The sequence below is a fragment of the Myotis yumanensis genome, unplaced genomic scaffold (assembly GCF_028538775.1).
Source record: "Myotis yumanensis isolate MYYU_CA2020_CCGP unplaced genomic scaffold, mMyoYum1.0.hap1 SCAF_3, whole genome shotgun sequence".
Classification (NCBI taxonomy): domain Eukaryota; kingdom Metazoa; phylum Chordata; class Mammalia; order Chiroptera; family Vespertilionidae; genus Myotis; species Myotis yumanensis.
The window spans coordinates 59662483-59682807 of record NW_027223754.1 but is presented as its reverse complement, the minus strand read 5'-3'; the positions used below and the strand labels follow the sequence as shown (position 1 = coordinate 59682807).

Here is a 20325-nt window from a genome sequence, read left to right as displayed (position 1 = left end):
AGAGTTTGTGATAAAAGATATGAGAAAATGGAGAAGAGATGAAACATTCAGTTCATTGTATTGGGATAAATAATTGGGTAAGAATTAATTTTAAAACTCATCATATATCAGAATATAGTCTAAATTAAGTTAATGAGCTGAAAAATATAATTGAAGAGTTAAAAATGTTTGGAGGCAGTTTAAAAATCTAAGTTTAGAAGGAATAGGAAAAATAGATTTGAATATATATATATATATATATATATATATATATATTCTGGAAAATAACATTCTGAAGAAAATATTTTGAACAAAAATGACTTAAAGATCATCCAGAGTTCAAATAAATTGGTAAGATACACATTTCAAAATTTCAGTAGACAAGTGAGCAAAGGATAAGACCAAATCACAAATAAAATACTACTGGAAATAAACAGTAAATTCTTCATTTTTATTATTAAGAACTAGAGGCCTGATGCATGAAATTTGTGCAAAGGCCTTGGCCCCCGCCTGCTGCCACCTTGGCCGGGGAGGCCTCTGCTACAGCCCCTGTCTGCTGCGGCTTTGTCTGGAAAAAGGATGTCTGGTCTAATTAGCATATTATGCTTTTATTATTATAGACTAGAGGCCTGATGCACGAAATTCATGCAAGAGTAGGCCTTCCTTCCCCCGCTGCTGGCACCGGCTTCCCTCAGGCTGCCAGCAGGCACCCGAGACCCGGGGTTCCCTTGCAGTCCCGGCTTCACCCAGAAGGTTGTCTGGAAAGACATCCTGTCTAATTAGCATATTATGCTTTTATTATTATAGATTATGCTAGAACCAGATACTATTTATTTTTATTTATTTTATTTTTTAATCACAGTTTACATTCAGTACCATTCAGCATCAGTTTCAGATGTATAGCAAAGTGGCCAGAAAACCATGCATTCTAATCCTCCCTCTGCCCCAAGTACCACCTGGCCCCATACCCCATTATCTCAGCATTATTGCCTATATTCTCCATACTGCAATCTGTATCTCTGTGGCTATTCTGCATCTACCAATTCGTACTGCGTAATCCCTTCATCTTTTTCATACAGCTCCCTGACCCCTATCCCCTCTGACAGCTGTCAGTCTGTTCTCTGCAGATACTATTTTTTAATTGAAACTAGTGAATAATTTAAAATCTGTTATAAAATATTGGTTATATCGAGGCAACATATTCTGTAATATTCTCAAAATGACCAATTGAATATAAGCTGGTACATTAATAAATAACTAATTTATTTATTAATATAAAGCTATATTTATTTATTATAAAAATGACAAGACTTCCCAAGAATTTTCTTTTGGGAATCTAAGAAAAGACTACAAAATGGGGAAAAGATATGTATAAAACATTTTCATATATTAAAAACAACCTAAATATGTAAAATGTGATATGTAAAATTGGTGAAAATTTTTACCTCCCTTAAGAGTGGTGGTTATAAAAGCTGCAGCACCATGGAAGGTCATGCAGTAAGTAGGTGGCTGACAGGTAGAGGGAATCAGTGTTGCTGCTATTGAAAGTGTGAAGTGTCGCTGCTATATCATGCCAGGAGGTGGGTGGAGGAATGCTGCCCCGGGGTGCAAAAGCAAGTTGATTAATATTGCCAAATCCCTTTCCTAAGAATTATCAAGAACTGAACACTGATGATTTTATCTCTAGAAATAAAATATAAGAAATGGTAAATGTAGTCAGTAATATTGTGATAAGTCTGCACCGTGACAGATCATTACTAGAATTACTGGGGTAATCACATTTAAGGTCTAAAAATGCCAAATCACTGAATTGTACACCCAAAACTAATATAATTAATATAATATCGTATGCCAACTATACTTAAATAAAAATAAAGAAGGAAACGGTAAGGAGCATGGATAAAGATATACATACAAACATACATCAAAGCATTTTTGCCCGACTGGTGTGGCTCAGTGGTTGAGAGTTGACCTATGAACCAGGAGGTCACAGTTCAATTCCTTGATCCCCAGTTTGGGACGTGCAGGAGGTAGCCAATCAATGATTCTTTCTCATCATTGATGTTTCAACCTCTCTCTCTCTCCCTCCCTTCCTCTTTGAAATAATAAAAAAATATATATTAAAAAAATAGCACATTTTGACAGTGGCAAAAATTGGAGAGGACCTAAGTCTAACTATGAGGGAATGACATGCCACTCTTGTTTCCATGAAGGGATGGAGAGGAATTTAGCAATGTGATGTTACTTAACAGTAAAAAGCAGAATCAGGACAGGAATCTGAGCCCCTCTGCTAGATGCCCTTTATTATTGTTACTAGAGGCCCGGGGGGGGGGGGGGGCGGTCCCCCAGCCCGGCCTGTGCCCTCTCACAGTCTGGGACCCCTCGGGAGATAAGACCTGCTGGCTTAGGTCTGCTCCTGGGTGGCAGAGGGCAGGCCCAATCCCTAAGTGCAGCCCCTGGTCAGGCTCAGAGCAGGGCCGATTGGGGAGTTGGGGCGCCGCCCCTGTCATGCACAGAGCAGGGCAGATCGGGAGGTTGCAATGCCACCCTCAGTCACACTCAGGGTAGACTGATTGGGGGGTTGGGGTACCGCCCCCTGCTACACTCAAGGCAGGGTCGATGGGGAGGTTGCGGTGCCACCCCCGTCACGCACAGAGCAGGGCCAATCAGGGGGTTGGGGTGCTGCCCCCTGTCACTCACAGAGCAGGGCCAATCAGGGGGTTGGGGCGCTGCTCCCTGTCACTCACAGAGCAGGGCCGATCAGGGGGTTGGGGAGCTCCCCCCTGTCACGCACAGAGCAGCGCCCATCAGGGGGTTGAGGAGCTCCCCCCTGTCACTCACAGAGTAGGGCCGATAGGGGAGTTGGGGCACCGCCCCCGTCACACACAGAGCGGGGCGGATCAGGGGGTTGGGGCGCTGCACCCTGTCACACTCAGGGCAGGGCCAATGGGGAGGTTATGGCTCTACCCTGTCACACACAGAGCAAGGCCCGTGGAGGGGGGTTGGGGCGCCACCCTCTATCACCCACAGAGCAGGGCCAATCAGGGGGTTAGGGCGCCGCCACTGTCACACTCAGGGCAGCGCCGATGGAGAGGTTATGGTTCTACCCTGTCACACACAGAGCAGGGCCGATCAGGGGGTTGGTGCGTCGCCCCCTGTCACACACAGAGCTGCAGGGCAATTGGGGGATTGGGGAGCTCCCCCCCTATCAGGCACAGAGCAGGGTGATCAGGGGGTTTGGGCGCTGCCCCCTGTCATGCTGATCCCGGTGCTGGGAGGCATATTACCCTTTCACTATATAGAATAGAGGCCTGGTGCAAGGGTGGGGGCCGGCTGGTTTGCCCTGAAGGGTGTCCTGGATCAGGGTGGGGGTCCCCACTGGGGTGCCTGGCCAGGCTGGCTGAGGGGCTGAGGGCTGTTTTACCGCTGGCAGTTGACTAAAAGCTCCCAACCGCTCCTTTTTTTCTTCTTTTTTTAAAATTTTTATTCTGGGCCAGCTTTAGCACTGAGGCCTCGCTGCTGAAAACATGGATACAATGTTGCGGTCCGGGGCTGACTGAAAGCCGTTTTGTTTAGCTTCTTATTTGCAACATAGTAATAGTTGCTTAGAGTTGCAGTTGAGAGGCCGGCAAGTGAGGCAGGGAACGTTGGAGTCTGCAGTCCCTGGAGGAAGCAAGCCTCCCTGCTCGCTTCAGTGCATGGCTGCCGGCCGCCATCTTGGCTGACAGTTAATTTGCATAAGGATATGCTGATTAGCCAATGGGAAGGGTAGCGGTCGTACGCTAATTACCATGTTTCTCTTTTATTAGTGTAGATGTATTGGGAAATTTCTGGCTATTCAGCAAGATCCATTAGTGCTTTAACCATTGAGGTTGCTCAAAATAGGAAACCTGCTGTCAGACTCCTAAAGTTTTGCTGTATTCACTGCAGGATGGATGCATCAGGCATAACAGTGAGGCAAGATAAGGAAGTCCAGTCATAATAAAGTGATGATTATAAATTTTATTGGTACTGACTTGGTGCTGTTCCGCCCGTTTTCCCATTTTAGCATGCAGTAAATATGTTTTTATGTGGTAAGTAATCCAGCAGTATCCAGAATTACCACCACAAGAATTCTACAAATTGAACTTATATTAATTTTACTACTTGTCTTAAAAATTATCATAAATATGAATACTGAATGCTTTTACACTTTGAAATTTAAAATTAATCTGCTTGTTACTTTATCCGTGGGAACGTGATCACTAACTACTGTTATTCTTTTATTATTTTTTCCATCACCATTCATCTTCCATCTCTACCCATAATGTTGTTATTATTTTTTTATTGTTCCAGGTAAAAGGAGGGAGGGAGGGAAGAAAAGAGAGAGAGAGAGGGAGAGAGAAAGAAACATCGAGAGGGATCTGTGCCCTTGACTGGGAATCAAACCCATGACCCTTTGGTCTGAGGACCAATGCTCTAACAAGGGCCTGCTACCTTTCAGTGCATGGGATGATGCTTCTGCCAACTGAGTCACACCAGCCAGGACACCTCCCCCCAACAATATAATTTAAAAAATATTACAGCTTAAGAATTTAGAAGGAAGTAATTAATTTAAAATCTTAGTAAGGAATTTATTTAAGATAATCAGTCCAACAGTTATAGAACATTTCAATGTACATTCTGATTCATCCACAGAAGGGACTATATGCAGTCACGAAAATTTATGCTATAGATGTACGTTATTTCTGTGGAAAATATAATAAAGTAAAAAGCAGCTTACATGATAAAAAAAGATAACCAATCCAGTTAATATATCTGATAAAGAGTTTACTCTCTTGATCAACATTTGACAATTAGGAGAGAACACTGAAGTTCCTCTGTCTGCCAACAGAAAAATGAGAGGTGTCCTTGTTGGGAGAAGCAAAAAACCATTTCTAGCATTTGAATGAAACCAATGGTAAGGTTTTTAGTAAAGTTATTTCTATAAAGAAGATAGAGGTTTTGAATTAACAGAAAAAATTCTGCATTAAAAGTTAGTGGACTTTAGCCAGTATTTTGAAAGCACCCGCTAAATGCCAAGTAGCTTGCTTGGTGCTAGGAGGTGCTGTTTGCATTGGGAGAATAGTCCTGTGTGTGCATAGCACCATCACTGTCTGGCTGTTCTCGCTGATCACAGAACAGTGCTCTAGAATCTTTTGGAAGCATTCAAATGCTCGTTGAGCAAAGTTGGCATCTAGAAGAAAACTGGGCAAATGAGAAAATGTCAAATAATGGGTAAAACAAATATTGTAAGGAAATGGGTAATCTCTTAGTTATATCTTTAAAAATTTTAGTTACCAATAGGAAAAGTTTGACTACTGTGGGGGTATATATATTTACAAAACATGGCTGACAGAAAGATATTAGTAATGTATGTGTGAATGACTAACCAAATAATTTATAGTTTAAAAGTTCACTCTCAGTGGATTGATATGCTCTTTGATGTCAGTCTCTCTGGTGCATTTGGAAAATCTTTGGAAATAGGAAGTCAAAAGATGTCCCTACATTTTGCACTTCTGCTGAGGAGCTTCCCGATAAGAGGGGAAATGAGGTTTGGCATTTGAAACTAATTTCCGGAGACTAACAGACCGAGCATCAAATTCTGATTAAAACCTGTAACTGAGCTGGACATCACATTGAGCTTCAAGGGCAGTTCTGAGTCTCACTTCGGAGTTTCATTACAGGTCATGTCACATTCACCGGCGACAAGGGTTTGGAACAGAGCCCCTTTCTCGCATCTGTTGTGCAACTGAACTCCCTTGGAGGAGTGTTTTGGGGAAGAGAGGAAAAGGAAGTAGACTACAACTGGAACGATGAGCTGAAGGAGAGGTTTGCAGGCTGAATTGTGAGAGCAATCTACTGTGGGGGGCACCAAATGACTCAGCGTTTTCTGTTCTGGTTTTAACCTCACCCAATAGCAGACCTTTGAGGGCTGTCAGAGCGCAGCACCAGGTTCCTGCCATGGCCTGAGAGAAGGCTTGCCAAGGTGGCTGTGTAATGTTACATGGGGTTAGAGGGATGGGATATGGGGATGCAAGAGGGGGAACTGGTCCCTTGTGCTCAGAGGAATCTGGGAGGTTATCATGTTAGCTCATTCATGGATAGAGCCAGTCACCTGAAGTCAGTATTGCCTTTAGAAACATATATAATCGAAGAACACTTATTATACAAACAAGTTTTATTTGCAAAAGAGAACAGTATTTCTCTTGCATGATACTTGTATTTTATTTGACATAAGACTATGCCCCATTCCTTTACATACACTTAAATGTCACAGAAATTTAAATTTTCTGAAACCTATTTTTATTCCTAGAAGGTCTTCCTTTAATTGTATTTGAAAATAATTGTTTATGGATGGTCAGCATTTGCTCAAACTGCATTTTCTCCATATCCTAGTGCTTAGAACTGAAATTGTTTTAACAGTTGACAGATAAAACAGGCTTTTTCTCTAGTGATACACTTTTTAGAGGGTAGTTTGTGTATTATCCAGAGTGTTGGTTTGTCCCCATGGTTATTTCTGATTTTGTACCTGTACTAGGAGGCTCAGGAGTGGAGAGGGGCTCCAGTCCACTGTGCATTTGTTGTTTCTAAGTAATAGCTCTGGAACCTTCTGATGAGGGAGGAGTCAACTCATTACAGGGAGACAATATTTATCCGGCTGTTTTCTTTACCTCAGTCCCTTACTTCCTTTGGCTGACTTAATTGAGAGTATTATCCATCCCAGAAGCTGTCTTTTTAAAAAGTGCTCTTGATATTACTAACACTGTAATACAAAAATAACCAGTGAAGTAAACAGGTAAGTGGAATGATCTGGACAAAGTCCCCAGTGACTCAAATGGGTGGAGGCGGGATGTATGACACTCTTCCTCTAACAAGGACCATGAATGTTAGCCTTCCCTGACATTCTCTCTCTACGTTGCCCTGTCTCATGTTGGTCTTCAACATTTAATGTTAATGGAAGGTTATGTTTTAAGATCCAAGTTAACTGTTGGAAAGTCACTGCCAAGCTAGGGGTCAACTACCACAGGTTTCTTGACTTATATTGTGCCAGAATATGTTCCTATTAAGTAATGTTTCAGTTATTACTTCTATGCATTGTAAGAATGCCACCTTTAATGGAATTTAGAAATACCTGGTTAATAAGGAACAGCTAGAATAGTTAATTTGGAACTCTCATTTCTTATAAGCCTGTTCAATTCCCACATGGCTTTTAGTGAATAAATAAGAAATTAGGAATCAAGGAGTTAACACTTCTAGAAAATAAAGTCGAGGAGATGGTTTTATTAAATTTTCTAAAGATCTTTGTGTCAAGAAACTATGAAAACAGAAAAACATCTTTTGTTCACCAGACTAAGTCTTCATAATCCACCCTTTTGAATCCAGTTGAACGACATTCTGAAGGTCATTAAATTGAGACTTTTGTCTTTTTTATTTTTAGCACACTCAAGTGTGTATATAAATCTCTGGAATGTTGAACGAGTGACATTCCACAAGTGTCAGATTTTTTTTTTTTTCTGTCGTTCATTGTGGAGAGGAGACCAGTGAGTTAATAACGTTTGATTTTTTTTCTCCTTTCTTTGCTTTCCTAGTGGAGCTCAGTTACAGAATAAATTTTTATTTTTTGTGGGTGGAAAGTCATTGTTTCAAGTTACTGCTTTATGGCAGTAATTAATGATTAATTAACCACGCTAGAACTAATAGAAAAGCATTCTTTTAGTATTAAATATCTCTGTGGCCTGGCACTGTACTAGTGAACCACAAAAAAATAGAATTCACAATAATCTAGATTTAGAACCAAAAAGTGTACTCCAAGTTGTAGTCATCAAAGCTGTGTTCTATTTTGGTATTCTAGAGCGTGGAGACATATATCTTTGTAGATTGTCACAGCAGTTTAAATTTGTTCAGTGTTAGAGTTTGAGGTAACTTTCAGGTTATTTTGGGGAGTTCTGGTACATTTAATTTAATTTTTCATTCAGTCATTTTGCTATGGTAACAAAGCAATCAATCATGGACTTGAGTGAGTTACCCATAAGAACTAGTTGGCTATGAGGATGAGTTCCCACTGCACCCTTTAAATATGACAGAATAGTATATAGCATTGAAATTAACTTTTAAAATAGGGATCTGTTTACATTCAGACATTCAAATGTTTACATAAGTATATATATATATAGCTATATATATATTGTATGTTGAACTCTAAGAAGAGCCTATGAACATTATTAATTACTTATAGCTGCATTAATTTATTTTTGTTTTTTATTTTTCATATAAAAGGGTAAATAGGAATAAATAGTACTGTCAAACTTCATATAAATAAAATTAAAAAGGATTGGTTTGAGAAAAGAATCAATGAAAATGATTAATAGAAAAAAGTATTCTTAGGACCAAGTGAATTAAATTATAATGAAGCGATTCTTAAACTGGCAGTTTGCAACAATCAAATATTACCTTTCTTTAATAGATGGGGAGCTCACTATTTTAAGGACTTGGCTTTGGATGGAGAAGTATGTCTCTGGTCTAAGAGAACAACTCACCATTGTTGGCAGCACTGTTCTGGCTCTTTCTGGAATTGTTTTCTCAGCTGTTTGCTTTCTGTGGGGCTCTTAGCTCCGAATAACATATTGGGGATGGAATAGTGACATATATGATTTTTGAGAATGTTAAAAAGAACATTAAATTGATATTGGCACTCTTGTAATTGCTTATCTTGTTTCTTTATTCACTTTCAGTTTGATTAATAAGCTTAAACCTGGTGTCATAAAGAAGATCAATAGACTGTCCACACCAATAGCAGGTTTGGTAAGTAATAAATTCTCTTCAAAACTAGATCTCTTTGTTTTTGAAATGACAGGTTCTCTTATCTGGAATTATTATAGAAATTAGGTTTGGGATTTTTTGCTCAAAAAAAGCATGTTTTGTGATGTCCTCCGCACACCTTTAGTACCTCTCTCTGTTTCCCTTCAGCTGGAAGATTTTATTTAATTTATTTTTTGTTTGTTTTGATTTTTGTGCCCTCAAACCTCATATATCCCCTTTCTTGGCTTATTTCTTCTACAAATTGCATTTGTTTGTGATCACATTCCTTTGAAGCTCAGCCTGCAGACATTGTTTGCTAGTTGACCACAGTTTAGGGAAACTGTCCAATGTTTACCCTTTGTTCCGTTTCTGGTACTGTTTATGCATTACCCTTACCCAACACACAGGTCTTGGAGTGTATTTGTAAAATGCCCCAAGACCTCCTGGCTCGTTTACTTTATGTAATAGGTTTCCTACCAGCATCCTGTGTGATGTTGGACATGTCTTTTTTTTTTTTTTTTTGCCTCAGTAATATTATCCATAAAATGACTATGGATGATTCTCTAGATTTTTAGCTTTAAATTTAGAATTTTGCATATGAAAAATACCCCACACTGTCATTATATAAATATTTTGGTGGGTCAAGACACTGAAGAGAGAAATCAAGATGGCGGCATAGGTAAACACCTGAAATTGCTGCCTTGCACAACCACTTCAAAAATACAACTGAAAGACAAAATGGACATCATCCAGAATCACAGGAAGGCTGGCTGAGTGGAAATTCTACAACTAGAAGGAAAGAGAAAAGCACAGAGACTCAGAGGAGGTGTGGAAGTAAAGTGCAGAGGTACGGAGGTGCACGTGGAAAGGGCTGGCAACTGAGGACATGGTTGTCTTTTTCTATTGGGAGGGAGACACAAGCTGCTGATGGCCCTGACTCCAGTTCTGGGTGAGTCTTTGGGGACCCAGACTCATATGGGGAGAAACTGGACTGTCTGGCAGTGGGCAGAACTCGAGGGCGGCTTTCTCTTAGAGGTGCTTGCCGCAGTTACCGTGGGCCATTGAGACCCGGGACCTCTTAGGGCAGGGCTGAGGATCAGCCATAGCTGTTTGCTCCGCCCTGTTGATTCTTTGAGATCCTGCCCCACCCAAGCTGTGCGCAGAGGCTTTTGCATATGAATGACCTGGCCCTTTGCAATCTAAAATTACCTAACAAACTGCAGCTGGGTCAGAGAGATCCAGATCATCCAAAAGAAGGCCCAACACCCCACAGCAGACTGTATTGCTTCACAGCTGGGCCTCATCTGGGCACCTCCAAACCCCAAACAAAGAAGAGGAATCTGCAGATCTCTCCATAGCTCCTGCTGGGAAGCCTCAGGCAGAGGCTAAATTAGCACCTCCTTAGAGATCCAAGAGCCAGTGTACCCAGTGGTCAGAGTGGGACCATCCAGATTACAACTCCTCAGATCCACAAGGGACACACTCAGGGGGCAGACTCAGTGAGCCCCAAAGCCCCACTGAAGCAAGTCTTGTCCCAGAAGGGTGTCTTCAGCACAGAAGTTCTCCCACCGTAGACACAGCTGATTCTCACAGCCAATTGGCCTGGAGGTCAATTTCTTCCAGTGATACCAACTACAATCAAGGCTTAACTACAACAAGTCTGTGCACACAGCCCACAAAAGGGTGCACCAAGAGTGTCCACCTCAGGTAATTGGGGAGGCTGAGCCACTGGGCCCTATAGAACACCTAGCACAGAAAGCCACTCTGTCAACACAGGAAAGCAGCCAAAAAGCAGAGACAAAGAAACAGATCACAAATGACAGAAATGGAGGAAAGCAAACTACTGGATATAGAGTTCAAAACCATGGTTTTAAGGTTTTTCAAGAATTTTCTAGAAACTGCCGATAAATTTAGTAAGACCCTCAATAAGTCTAGTGAGACCGCCGATAAATTTACTAAGACCCTCAATAAGTCTAGTGAGACCCTCGAGGATATGAAAAAGGACCAACTAGAAATTAAGCATACACTGATTGAAATAAACATTATTATACAGAGATCCAACAGTAGACTAGAGGATCCCAAGAATCAAGCCAAAGATTTGAAATATGAAGAAGCAAAAAAACACCCAACTGGAAAAACAAAAAGAAAAAAGAATCCAAAAATATGAAGATAGTGTAAGGGGCCTCTGGGACAACTTCAAGCTTACCAACATCTGAATTATGGGGGTGCCAGAAGAAGAGAGAGAGCAAGATATTGAAAACCTATTTGAAGAAATAATGACAGAAAACTTCCCCTACCTGGTGTAAGAAATAGACTTACAAGTCCAGGAAGCAAAGAGAATCCCAAACAAAAGGAATTTAAAGAGGACCACAGCAAGACATATTATAATTAAAATGCCAAGAGCAAAAGACAAAGAGAGAATCTTAAAAGCAGCAAGAGAAAAAGAGCTAGTTACCTACAAGGGAGTACCCATATGATTGTCAGCTGATTTCTCAACAGAAACTATGCAGGCCAGAAGGAAGTGACAAGAAATATTCAAAGTGATGAATAGCAAGAACCTACAACCAAGATTACTTTATCCAGCAAAGCTATCATTCAGAATTGAAGGTCAGATAAAGAGCTTCCCAGATAAGAAAAAGCTAAAGGAGTTCATCGCCACCAAACCAGTATTATATGAAATGCTGAAAGGTATCCTTTAAGAAGAGGAAGAAGAAGGAAAAGGTAAAGATAAAAATTATGAGCAACAAATACATATCTATCAACAAGTGAGTCTAAAAATCAAGTGAATAAAAAATCTGATGAACAGAATAAACTGGTGAATATAATAGAGTCAGAGGCATAGAAAGGGAGTGGACTGACAATTCTCGGGGGGAAAGGGTGTGGGGGTGCGGGAAGAGACTGGGCAAAATTGTACACCTATGGATGAGGACAGTGGCGGGGGCGGGGTGGGTAAGGGCAGAGGGTGGGGTGGGAACCGGGTGGAGGAGAGCTATGGGGGGGATAAAAGAGGAAGAACTGTAATAATCTGAACAATAAAGATTTAAAAAAAAAAAGAGAGGAGGGAAGGTTATAGGAGGGATGGATGGTGATGGAAGGAGACTTGACTTGGTGTGGTGAACACACAATACAGTGTACAGATGATGTGTTGTGGAATTGTGCACCTGAAACCTGTATAATTTTCTTAACCATTGTCACTCCAATAAGTTCAATTAAAAATAAAGAAAGGAGAAAAAAAAAAGACACTGAAGAGACCAATAATAAGGTGGGTCCATGTCTTTGGAAATAAGTAATTTATAATTAAAATGCAAATGATGGATAATATTGAAAATGTTAGTAATACCTAAAAATCAAGGTTGATGTTAGAATTCAGTTAAGAAATTTAATTTCAAAAAACACTAAGTTTAAGAGCTAATAATTAGAATGTAAAGGAAAAAATATTCTTTGGAATAGTTAAGTTGTGCTTATAATATTCTCAGAAACCTTCTGTTTGGCTATGATATGTATGCAGATGTTAAAGGCATGAAGAATTAAATGTACCAATACCAAAATGTTTGGGTTTGCAGTTGTCATAAAAATTGAGTCGGGGGGTGGGGAGGTGGTAAAGGGGAAAAGGGGTCAAATATAGGTGATGGAAGAAGATTTGACTTTGGGTGGTGGGCACACAATGCAATATACAGATCATGTATCATACATAGACTTATACATTTGAAGCTTGTATAATTTTATTAACCAATGTCACCCCAATAAATTTAATTTAAAAAATAACTAAAATAAAATTTCATCATAATTTTGACAGAAATGAATTAGTTGCAGAGTATTTTTATTAGAAAATATCTTTCTAGCTATATATGAATGTATCACAATATATGAATATATATGAATTACTTCTAGTAATAGAGTACATTGCAAGGTATTAAGGAATAAATTAAAGAAATTTGGTTTTTGAAGTCTTTCTAAGAATATTCAGTTTAATAAACTAAATATACTTTATATTAAAATAACTTCTGTGAAAATTAAAAGTTCAAATTATATTGAAAGTATTCTCTGTCTTCTCCAATGGCTTAAGCTATTCTTAGTTTAATGCTTAGACTTTAAATCATCATTTCTTGGGTTAATTACATGCATTTTAAATGAAATTAGCTTTTGATCTCAAACACCCTGCCTATTTGGAATGCTTGAATTGTGGTGGTTTGTTGTTGGTCCCAGAGGTTTTATTCAATCTCCTGATTCTGTGATGAGATGAAATCACAAATGTAATTTTAAATCCAAGATCTCTCCAAATACTTCTATTTCAAGCATCAGAAATTCTATCTGGTTTGGATTTTATCTCTAGAAACTAAAATGAAATGCATTTCCAGCATATTAAATTGGATGATTTCCCAAATACAGGACAATGAGCATTTTCAATTGAATGTAGGAGTAGAAGTGTGACCATAGCCTCAGAAGTGGACTAAGCTCAATTGATTTGGAGTTGTTATCATGCCTCATTTGATTCCTTCCTCTGATGCTTGTGTGGCATAATGGTTGTGGCAAACCCCAAAGCCTTAATTTCAAGTGTGAATTAGAGCTCTAGTATCTATCTAGTAGGGTTGTTATGAGGATGGGAATGGATGATATATAGATGGTCTGACACACAGATATTCAATGAATGTTCTTTGGTAGCACATTCATTCTTTTAATAAATAATGGAGTGCCTATTGGGGCATTTTTCTAGTTTATAGGGATGCATTGGAGGAACAAAGACAAGTAAGGACCTTACCTGCAAAGTGCTTATAGGGAATAGGGATCAAGCAAATTAATTGACAAATGAGCAAGAAAGCATCAGATAATAAATGTTCTACAGAGAATTACAGTAGACTGTGACTTTGACATCCATGAGCAGTTATAGTGGGACTATGAAGATTGACCTCGAAGAATTCTTTAAGAAGGAGCATGTCAGCCCTGGCTGGTGTCAGTTGGTTGGAGTGTTGTCCCATATACTGAAAGGTGGCAGCTTGGATTCCCAGAGCACATACCCAGATTGTGGGTTTGATCCCCAGTTGATCGATGTTTCTCACATCGATGCTTCTTTCTCTCTCTTTCCTTCTCTCTCTCTCCCTCCCTCTCTCCCCCTTCCTCCCTCTAAAATCAATCATTTTTTTAAAAAGGAGTAAGTCAGAAGGCTTAGATTTTGACATTTATAGAAAAGAAAGTTGAAGAAGCTGAGCCAGACTTCATATTAGTAATTTTTGTGTTCACAGCATATAACATAGTGACTGGTACATATAGGAGATCAAAGATTTTTAAATTAATGAATAAATATGATTTCCATGAAAAATGATAGGCCCTAAAATTAGTTTTTTTTTAATGGGATAGTGTGATAAGTTGAATTGTGCCCCCTGTACTCTGTCCCCAAAGATATAATATATTGAAGTTCTAAAACCCACTACCTCAAAGTGTGATTTTTAAAAAAAATATATTTTATTGACTTTTTACAGAGAAGAAGGGAGAGGGATAGAGAGCCAGAAACATCCATGAGAGAGATTGATCAGCTGCCTCCTGCACGCCCCCCAGTGGGGATGTGCCCGCAACCAAGGTACATGCCCTTGACTGGAATCGAGCCTGGGATCCCTGAGTCCCCAGGCCGATGCTCTATCCACTGAGCCAGACCGGTTCGACTAGTGTGATCTTTTTTTCGAATAAGGTTGTTGCAGATGATGTAACTAGTTAAGATGAGGTCATACTGAAGTAGGGTGGGCACCTAATCTATGACTGGTGTTTTTATGGTAAGATGGCCATATGAAGACAGATACATAGGAAGAGTGCTGTGTGACAACTGAGGATTGCAATGATGCATCTACAGGCCAAGGAACACCAAAGATTGACAGCAAACCACCAGCAGCAAGGAAGAGTTTCCCAACAGGTTTCCTAGGGAGCCTGGCTTTGGGGATACCTTGATTTTGGGACTTCTTGCTCCAGAATTGTGAGACAATAAATCTCTGTTGTTTGAAGCCACCAATTTTGTGGTACTTTGTTATGGCAGCCCTAGGAAACTAATACAGACAGGTAAATGTCTCAGTTAACACATGCTTTAAAAAAACTTTTTATTTTGAAATAAATGTAGACTCACAGAAAGTTGCAAACAAAACAAAAAACTCAAACAACCAGTACCCTTCACCTATTTCCTCCCAGATGGTAACCTCTTGCTTAACTGTGGGTACAGTAGTAAAACCAGGAATAATGGAGTGCCTATTGGGGCAAGCATTTTTCTAGTTTATAGGGATGTATTGGAGGAACAAAGACAGGTAAGGACATTGGAGGAATAAAGACAGGAAGTTGACATTGATACATCCAAAGGCATTAATCAAAATTTACCAGTTTCGCATGCAGTTAATGCTTTTTCAGTAATGCTTTCAAGCTAAGTGAGATGTAGAGTGTCCTCTTGTGAGGATTTCGGGAGAATTCTCCTGTTACTCCAGTGCTCAGCATAAACATGGCAACTGCATTCCACATGATTACCTTTTTCCTGTTGGGAATGGTGTCTCCTAGTTAAGATTCTCAAGAGAGAAATCTGAATAGATCAGGTTACTTTTTCATTCCGGGCTACCGATATCATGGCCAGCCTGTGCACGACCAGTTCCTTGAGAAGAAAGTCGTCTTAGCCAAATGGGCTGTGATCAGGAGTGTTGGTTCCCTTTGGCCCACTTAGTTCATGTGTGTGGATTGACATGAGTTCTGTGAATGAGGCTTGTGTGGGGTAGATACATCAAGTTATGTCAAATACAGTAAGAATTACACAACTTCTGTGTAATTTTGTTAACCTGAATGATTGTAGCACTCCAATCCCCCTCTTCCATTTCTCCTTTCTTATTTTCTTTCCTGCAGCTTTAATGTGTCCATTTTATGTCAGTTACCATGTATATTTGGCTTGGCAGCCATGGCAATGGATTTACCTGTGCACATGGGCCTGTGTGAAAAACATAAGCAATGACAATACAGGAAGAGATGTTTAGATAATTTAGAAATATATTGACTGCTTTGCTTGAAGTATTCATGATGATTATTATTTTTTATTTGGGAAGACAGTAACCATGTTACCAAAGAGATGTGGTTCTTCTTACTTGAGTGAGTTTTATATTATAAATACACTGGGGTCCCTTGGCTTGGCCTGCACCCTCTTGCAAACCAGGACCCCTCAGGGGATGTCAGACTGCCAGTTTTGGCCTGATCCCCCCAGCGAATATGTGTACTGGGCCTTTAGTATGCATATAAGATCTTTGGTTAATCTCTTCCCACCTTCTCCCCTCCCTGCTTCCCTCTGAGATACATCAGTCTGTTTCATGTTTCCATGCCTGTGCATTGAGTATCTTCCCCCGAGTCCCCCGCCGGTGGTCAGTGCGTGCCATAGCGAACGGTCCAACGGTTGAACTGTCGCTTAGGCTTTTATTTATATATATATATAGATTGATTTCTCCTTATCTTTTCTGTCCTTCCTATTCTTTACAAAGTCATACTAGAAAAAAATTCTAACTCAGGAGTTTGAGTCTTCCAAAAACGTAGCTGGTGTTAATGGTGGGTATGTTTAAATCATTGAAACTCAAAATGATAATTTTATTTGGGAATAAAAAGATTCAAGCTCAATACAAAACCACGAGAAGCAGGCAAGATAATTCTTTTATTTTTAATTTTTTTTTCAATTACACTTTACATTAGTATTATTTTGTGCAAACAAGATATTCTGATGGTGAAAACTGTTGAACCAGAATAATGTTTGCCATCTGATGTGTTAGTGTGCATGAAATACAATATGACTTATAGTCATCTTGGACCTGCAATGACTTATTTGTATTTAGCTACTAAAGCAAGATTTTTCAGCCTTGGTCCTAATGACTTTTGATGTTTTGGGCCAGATAACTCTTTGTTGTGGATGTCTGCCTTGTTCATTATAGAATGTTTAGCAGCATCCTGGGCCTCTACTCACTAGATAACAGTAGCATCATGGTCCCCACCTCCCATTTGTAACAGCTGAAAATATCTCATCATTGCCAATGACCCTATAGGGTAAAATCATCCCTGGTTGAGAACCACTGAGCTAAAGAATCAAGAAAGTAAACACTGCCCCTTTACTAGTACATGGCCTAGTTTGCTGAATGACTATAGATTTCATTGACCTACTCATGCTTGTCATTCCCTTTGAAAAGCAATGGTATTTCAGAAAACTTGGTTTGAGCCATTCATTTGTGTGAATGTTTGTGTCTTATCAGTGGGCTCAATAGAAAAATCCTCAGTATACCCACACTTGCATCAAAAATATGGGCTGAATTTGAACATCTTTGCCCTGCCTAAAGGGTTCCTCTTTCAGATTACTGTGGAGAGTGGAATGTGTAAGGTGTGACTGTAGAGGCTGGGCAGGTTGTCTCCTCACTCAGGAATGCAGGAAATGCAAAGATACCAGCCAGCGTCAGTGGCTGGATTTGTCAGTTTATAAGGCAAGTTTATGGGTCCATTCTAACTGCCCTTTCTCACAAGGTTATTAGTGGTTAACGTTCTTGTACCTGTGCTGGGTGTCAGCAGGTAGTGCAAGCTAAGTCTGTGTCAAGGTCACTGTTGAAACATCTAGTGTTTCCCTTGCAGCAGTGATAGAAAATTAACCTGAGGAATCAGCTATGTAATTTAAATATTCTTATCAAGGTTTTATCATGTGCTTTTTAAAAAACCATTTTCAGGCAGGGACTCTATCCCATTCCTTTCCTCAGGGGAAGAGGAGCCAAGGGGGTGGGAAGAGGAGAGGTTTGTGGGACACTGAGCTTGTGAGCTCTTTCTATAAATAAAATCAAATAAACACAAATAAGAAAATAAAATGTGAGAACTCAAGACAGTTTTTAGGGGGGAAAGAAAGCCCACTTCTGTTTCCTCCTCTTTCTCATCCAAGTTGAAATAATAGAAGAAGTACAAATATAATTACTATTTTCATTCAAGGGTAGCACTTTTCTGGGTAGGAGGCAGAAATAGATTCTGTATGGTTAAGAGAAAATACTCAAGGAATAAGAATGGAATATAAAATTGGATGAGCAGCCAATATATGCTTTGCTTACCACTGTGGTAATTTGAGAGTTATTCTCTGTTGGGCCAAACCCAGTATGTGTCTCAGAGGGAATATAGTTGATAATAAGCAAGATATTTTTGTGAATGTATTTGGATGTTGATGTATAGAAAATACTGATAACAAGTGACAGCATGGGAAGATAGTATTGTAGAACTAGTTTAGAATAACCATTTAATGGTAAGATCAGTAGTATTTTCTCTGTTTTTGAATTTTATTGCTGATTTTATACATTTGCTTGAGGAGATCTTTCACATAGCAAATTTGGGAAGGGCTTTCACCAAGCAAATTCTTTTTGATCCATTCATCCTTGCCTGTTTGATTGCTTAGCCCGCAAGAACAGCGTCCATACAGAGCTGATTCTGGCTGCCATGATCCCCATCTCCAAATGGATGGGGAACAAAGCTGGAGGTCCCCTCTCATCACACTACTCTGCCTCAACTCTGACTTAGTTTTCATGTTCTTGATTTCCTCACAACTGATACATAATGAAAGCTAGTTGTTTCTATAAATTACCATTCTCTTTAATGTTTGTTCATTTCACACATATCACTGTATTGGGACAATTTATATGTGTTGGATCAGATCTAGGTATTTTGTTGAATTAAAAGATGGTTTGTTTCCTTTTCTTCTATTTCCTAATGGAGATAGTAAAGGTTAAACGATACCAATAAACTGGATTACAACTGCTCATTTGTAGTTTCATGATTAAAACTATGCTAAAGAAATGTTTTTATTTCAAAGGAAAGCTAAACCATTGTGACAACTTATGTAATTATGCCTCAAACACTAAAATGTAAACCACTCTTATGTCAGTTTCATTATTTTCTTTATAAAGAAAACACTAGTAACAATAAACAGGGAGTGCTTTTTCTTTCTTCTTTTTTTAAAAAAAATATATTTTATTGATTTTTTACAGAGAGGAAGGGAGAGAGAGAGAGAGTTAGAAACATCGATGAGAGAGAAATATCGATCAGCTGCCTCCTGCACACCTCCTACTGGGGATGTGCCCGCAACCCAAGTACATGCCCTTGACCGGAATCGAACCTGGGACCCTGCAGTCCATAGGCCGACGCTCTATCCACTGAGCCAAACCGGTTTCGGCTTTTTCTTACTTCTTAATTAAGATATAGGAGAGTCCTATAGTATTGCCATTATTAATGTATTGTCTACACTTGTGCAAGAAATTATATTTATAAATTAGGCATTTACTAAAAATAAGGCTACTCTACACTATGCAAATGACATTTTCCATGGTTGTATTTTAATCATCTTTTTTCTAATGTATATTTTACTGAAATTTCTGTGGATTACCACCTGTATTTTGAAATAGTTTGGTGTTATCCAATAATTACTAGTAAGTCTGAGAAAATAGATGGAATGGGGAGTGTGCATTGGCTGTCTTCAAAGTAACCAATATTAGTTGTTAAATATCCAAATGTCTAACACCTCCACATAAGTGGCAGATAAATAAGTCAATAATGGTGAAGTTATTTATAAAGCATTTTTAGGAGATTTCTTCCAGAGTCTCCTTGTCTCTCTACTTCTCTCCAACTCCCAATTACAGATAAGTATCGCCAAGGGTGTAAACTTAAAAGCTTAATGCCAACTTTGAAGTTGTTTCCAGTGCCCACATAATGATGCAGCACAGTGGATCAGGAAACTCCTGTTTTATTTGCAGCCACAATCTCTTAGTCATGGCATTGACACAAGTGTAGAGCTCTTCCCTAGAGTGCCAAAACTTACTTGTTTTTAAATCTACGTGAGCATTTATATGCCAACTTTCAGCCTTGAGGGCAATCTTGTTTTTAAACATTAATGAATTAGAATTCTTAAAGCAGCACTATAATTAACTTGTGGAGTTTTTTTTAAAAAATGATTCAGAATAGGATTATATCATACATAGGATTATATCTGGTTTTATGCAGATACAAAAACATTTGGAACATTTCTCTTTAGGCACCTTTTGTTATGTAGAAATTGGAAAGGAAAAAGCAAATGAGGTAATAAGAAATAGAACCCAGTATAAGACTGGTATGAGGACCTTGGTTACTTGATGGTTTTTAGGCCCATGACTATCTCTCCTTTCCTAAAAGTGTTTATTGAACACCGACTGTGTGCCAGGTACTGTTCTAGGAATTTGGGACACGCCCACAAATAAGGCAGAGAAAGTTCCTCTCTAATGGAGCACAGTCAGTAAGTCAGTAATAACCTGTCAGATGCCAATCACTATAGTGAGCAATATATAATACCTGTCAGTTACCAATAATTACACTGAAAAAATAAGTCAATGGGTAGAGATTGATTGAGTGCATGTATGATAAGTATTTTAGAGAAGGTGCTCAGGGACCTCTCATTTCTGGAGTTGACATTTATCAGGGTGTGAATGAAGTGAGGGAGTGGGAAGATATGGGAATGGGTGGGAGTTTTCCAGTCAGAAGGAA

The 20325-nt window shown here is 39.3% G+C and overlaps 1 protein-coding gene across 8 annotated transcripts in view; it reads left to right on the top strand.

The window, feature by feature from the left end:
* Positions 1 to 20325, top strand: part of LMO7 (LIM domain 7) — a 217928-nt gene that overhangs the window by 80894 nt on the left and 116709 nt on the right. For all 8 annotated transcript variants that reach the window (XM_070408919.1, XM_070408921.1, XM_070408920.1 and 5 more), the window contains exon 3: positions 8733 to 8802. In XM_070408919.1, coding sequence (XP_070265020.1) covers positions 8733 to 8802 — 70 coding nt within the window. The remainder of the gene's footprint in view (positions 1 to 8732; positions 8803 to 20325) is intronic.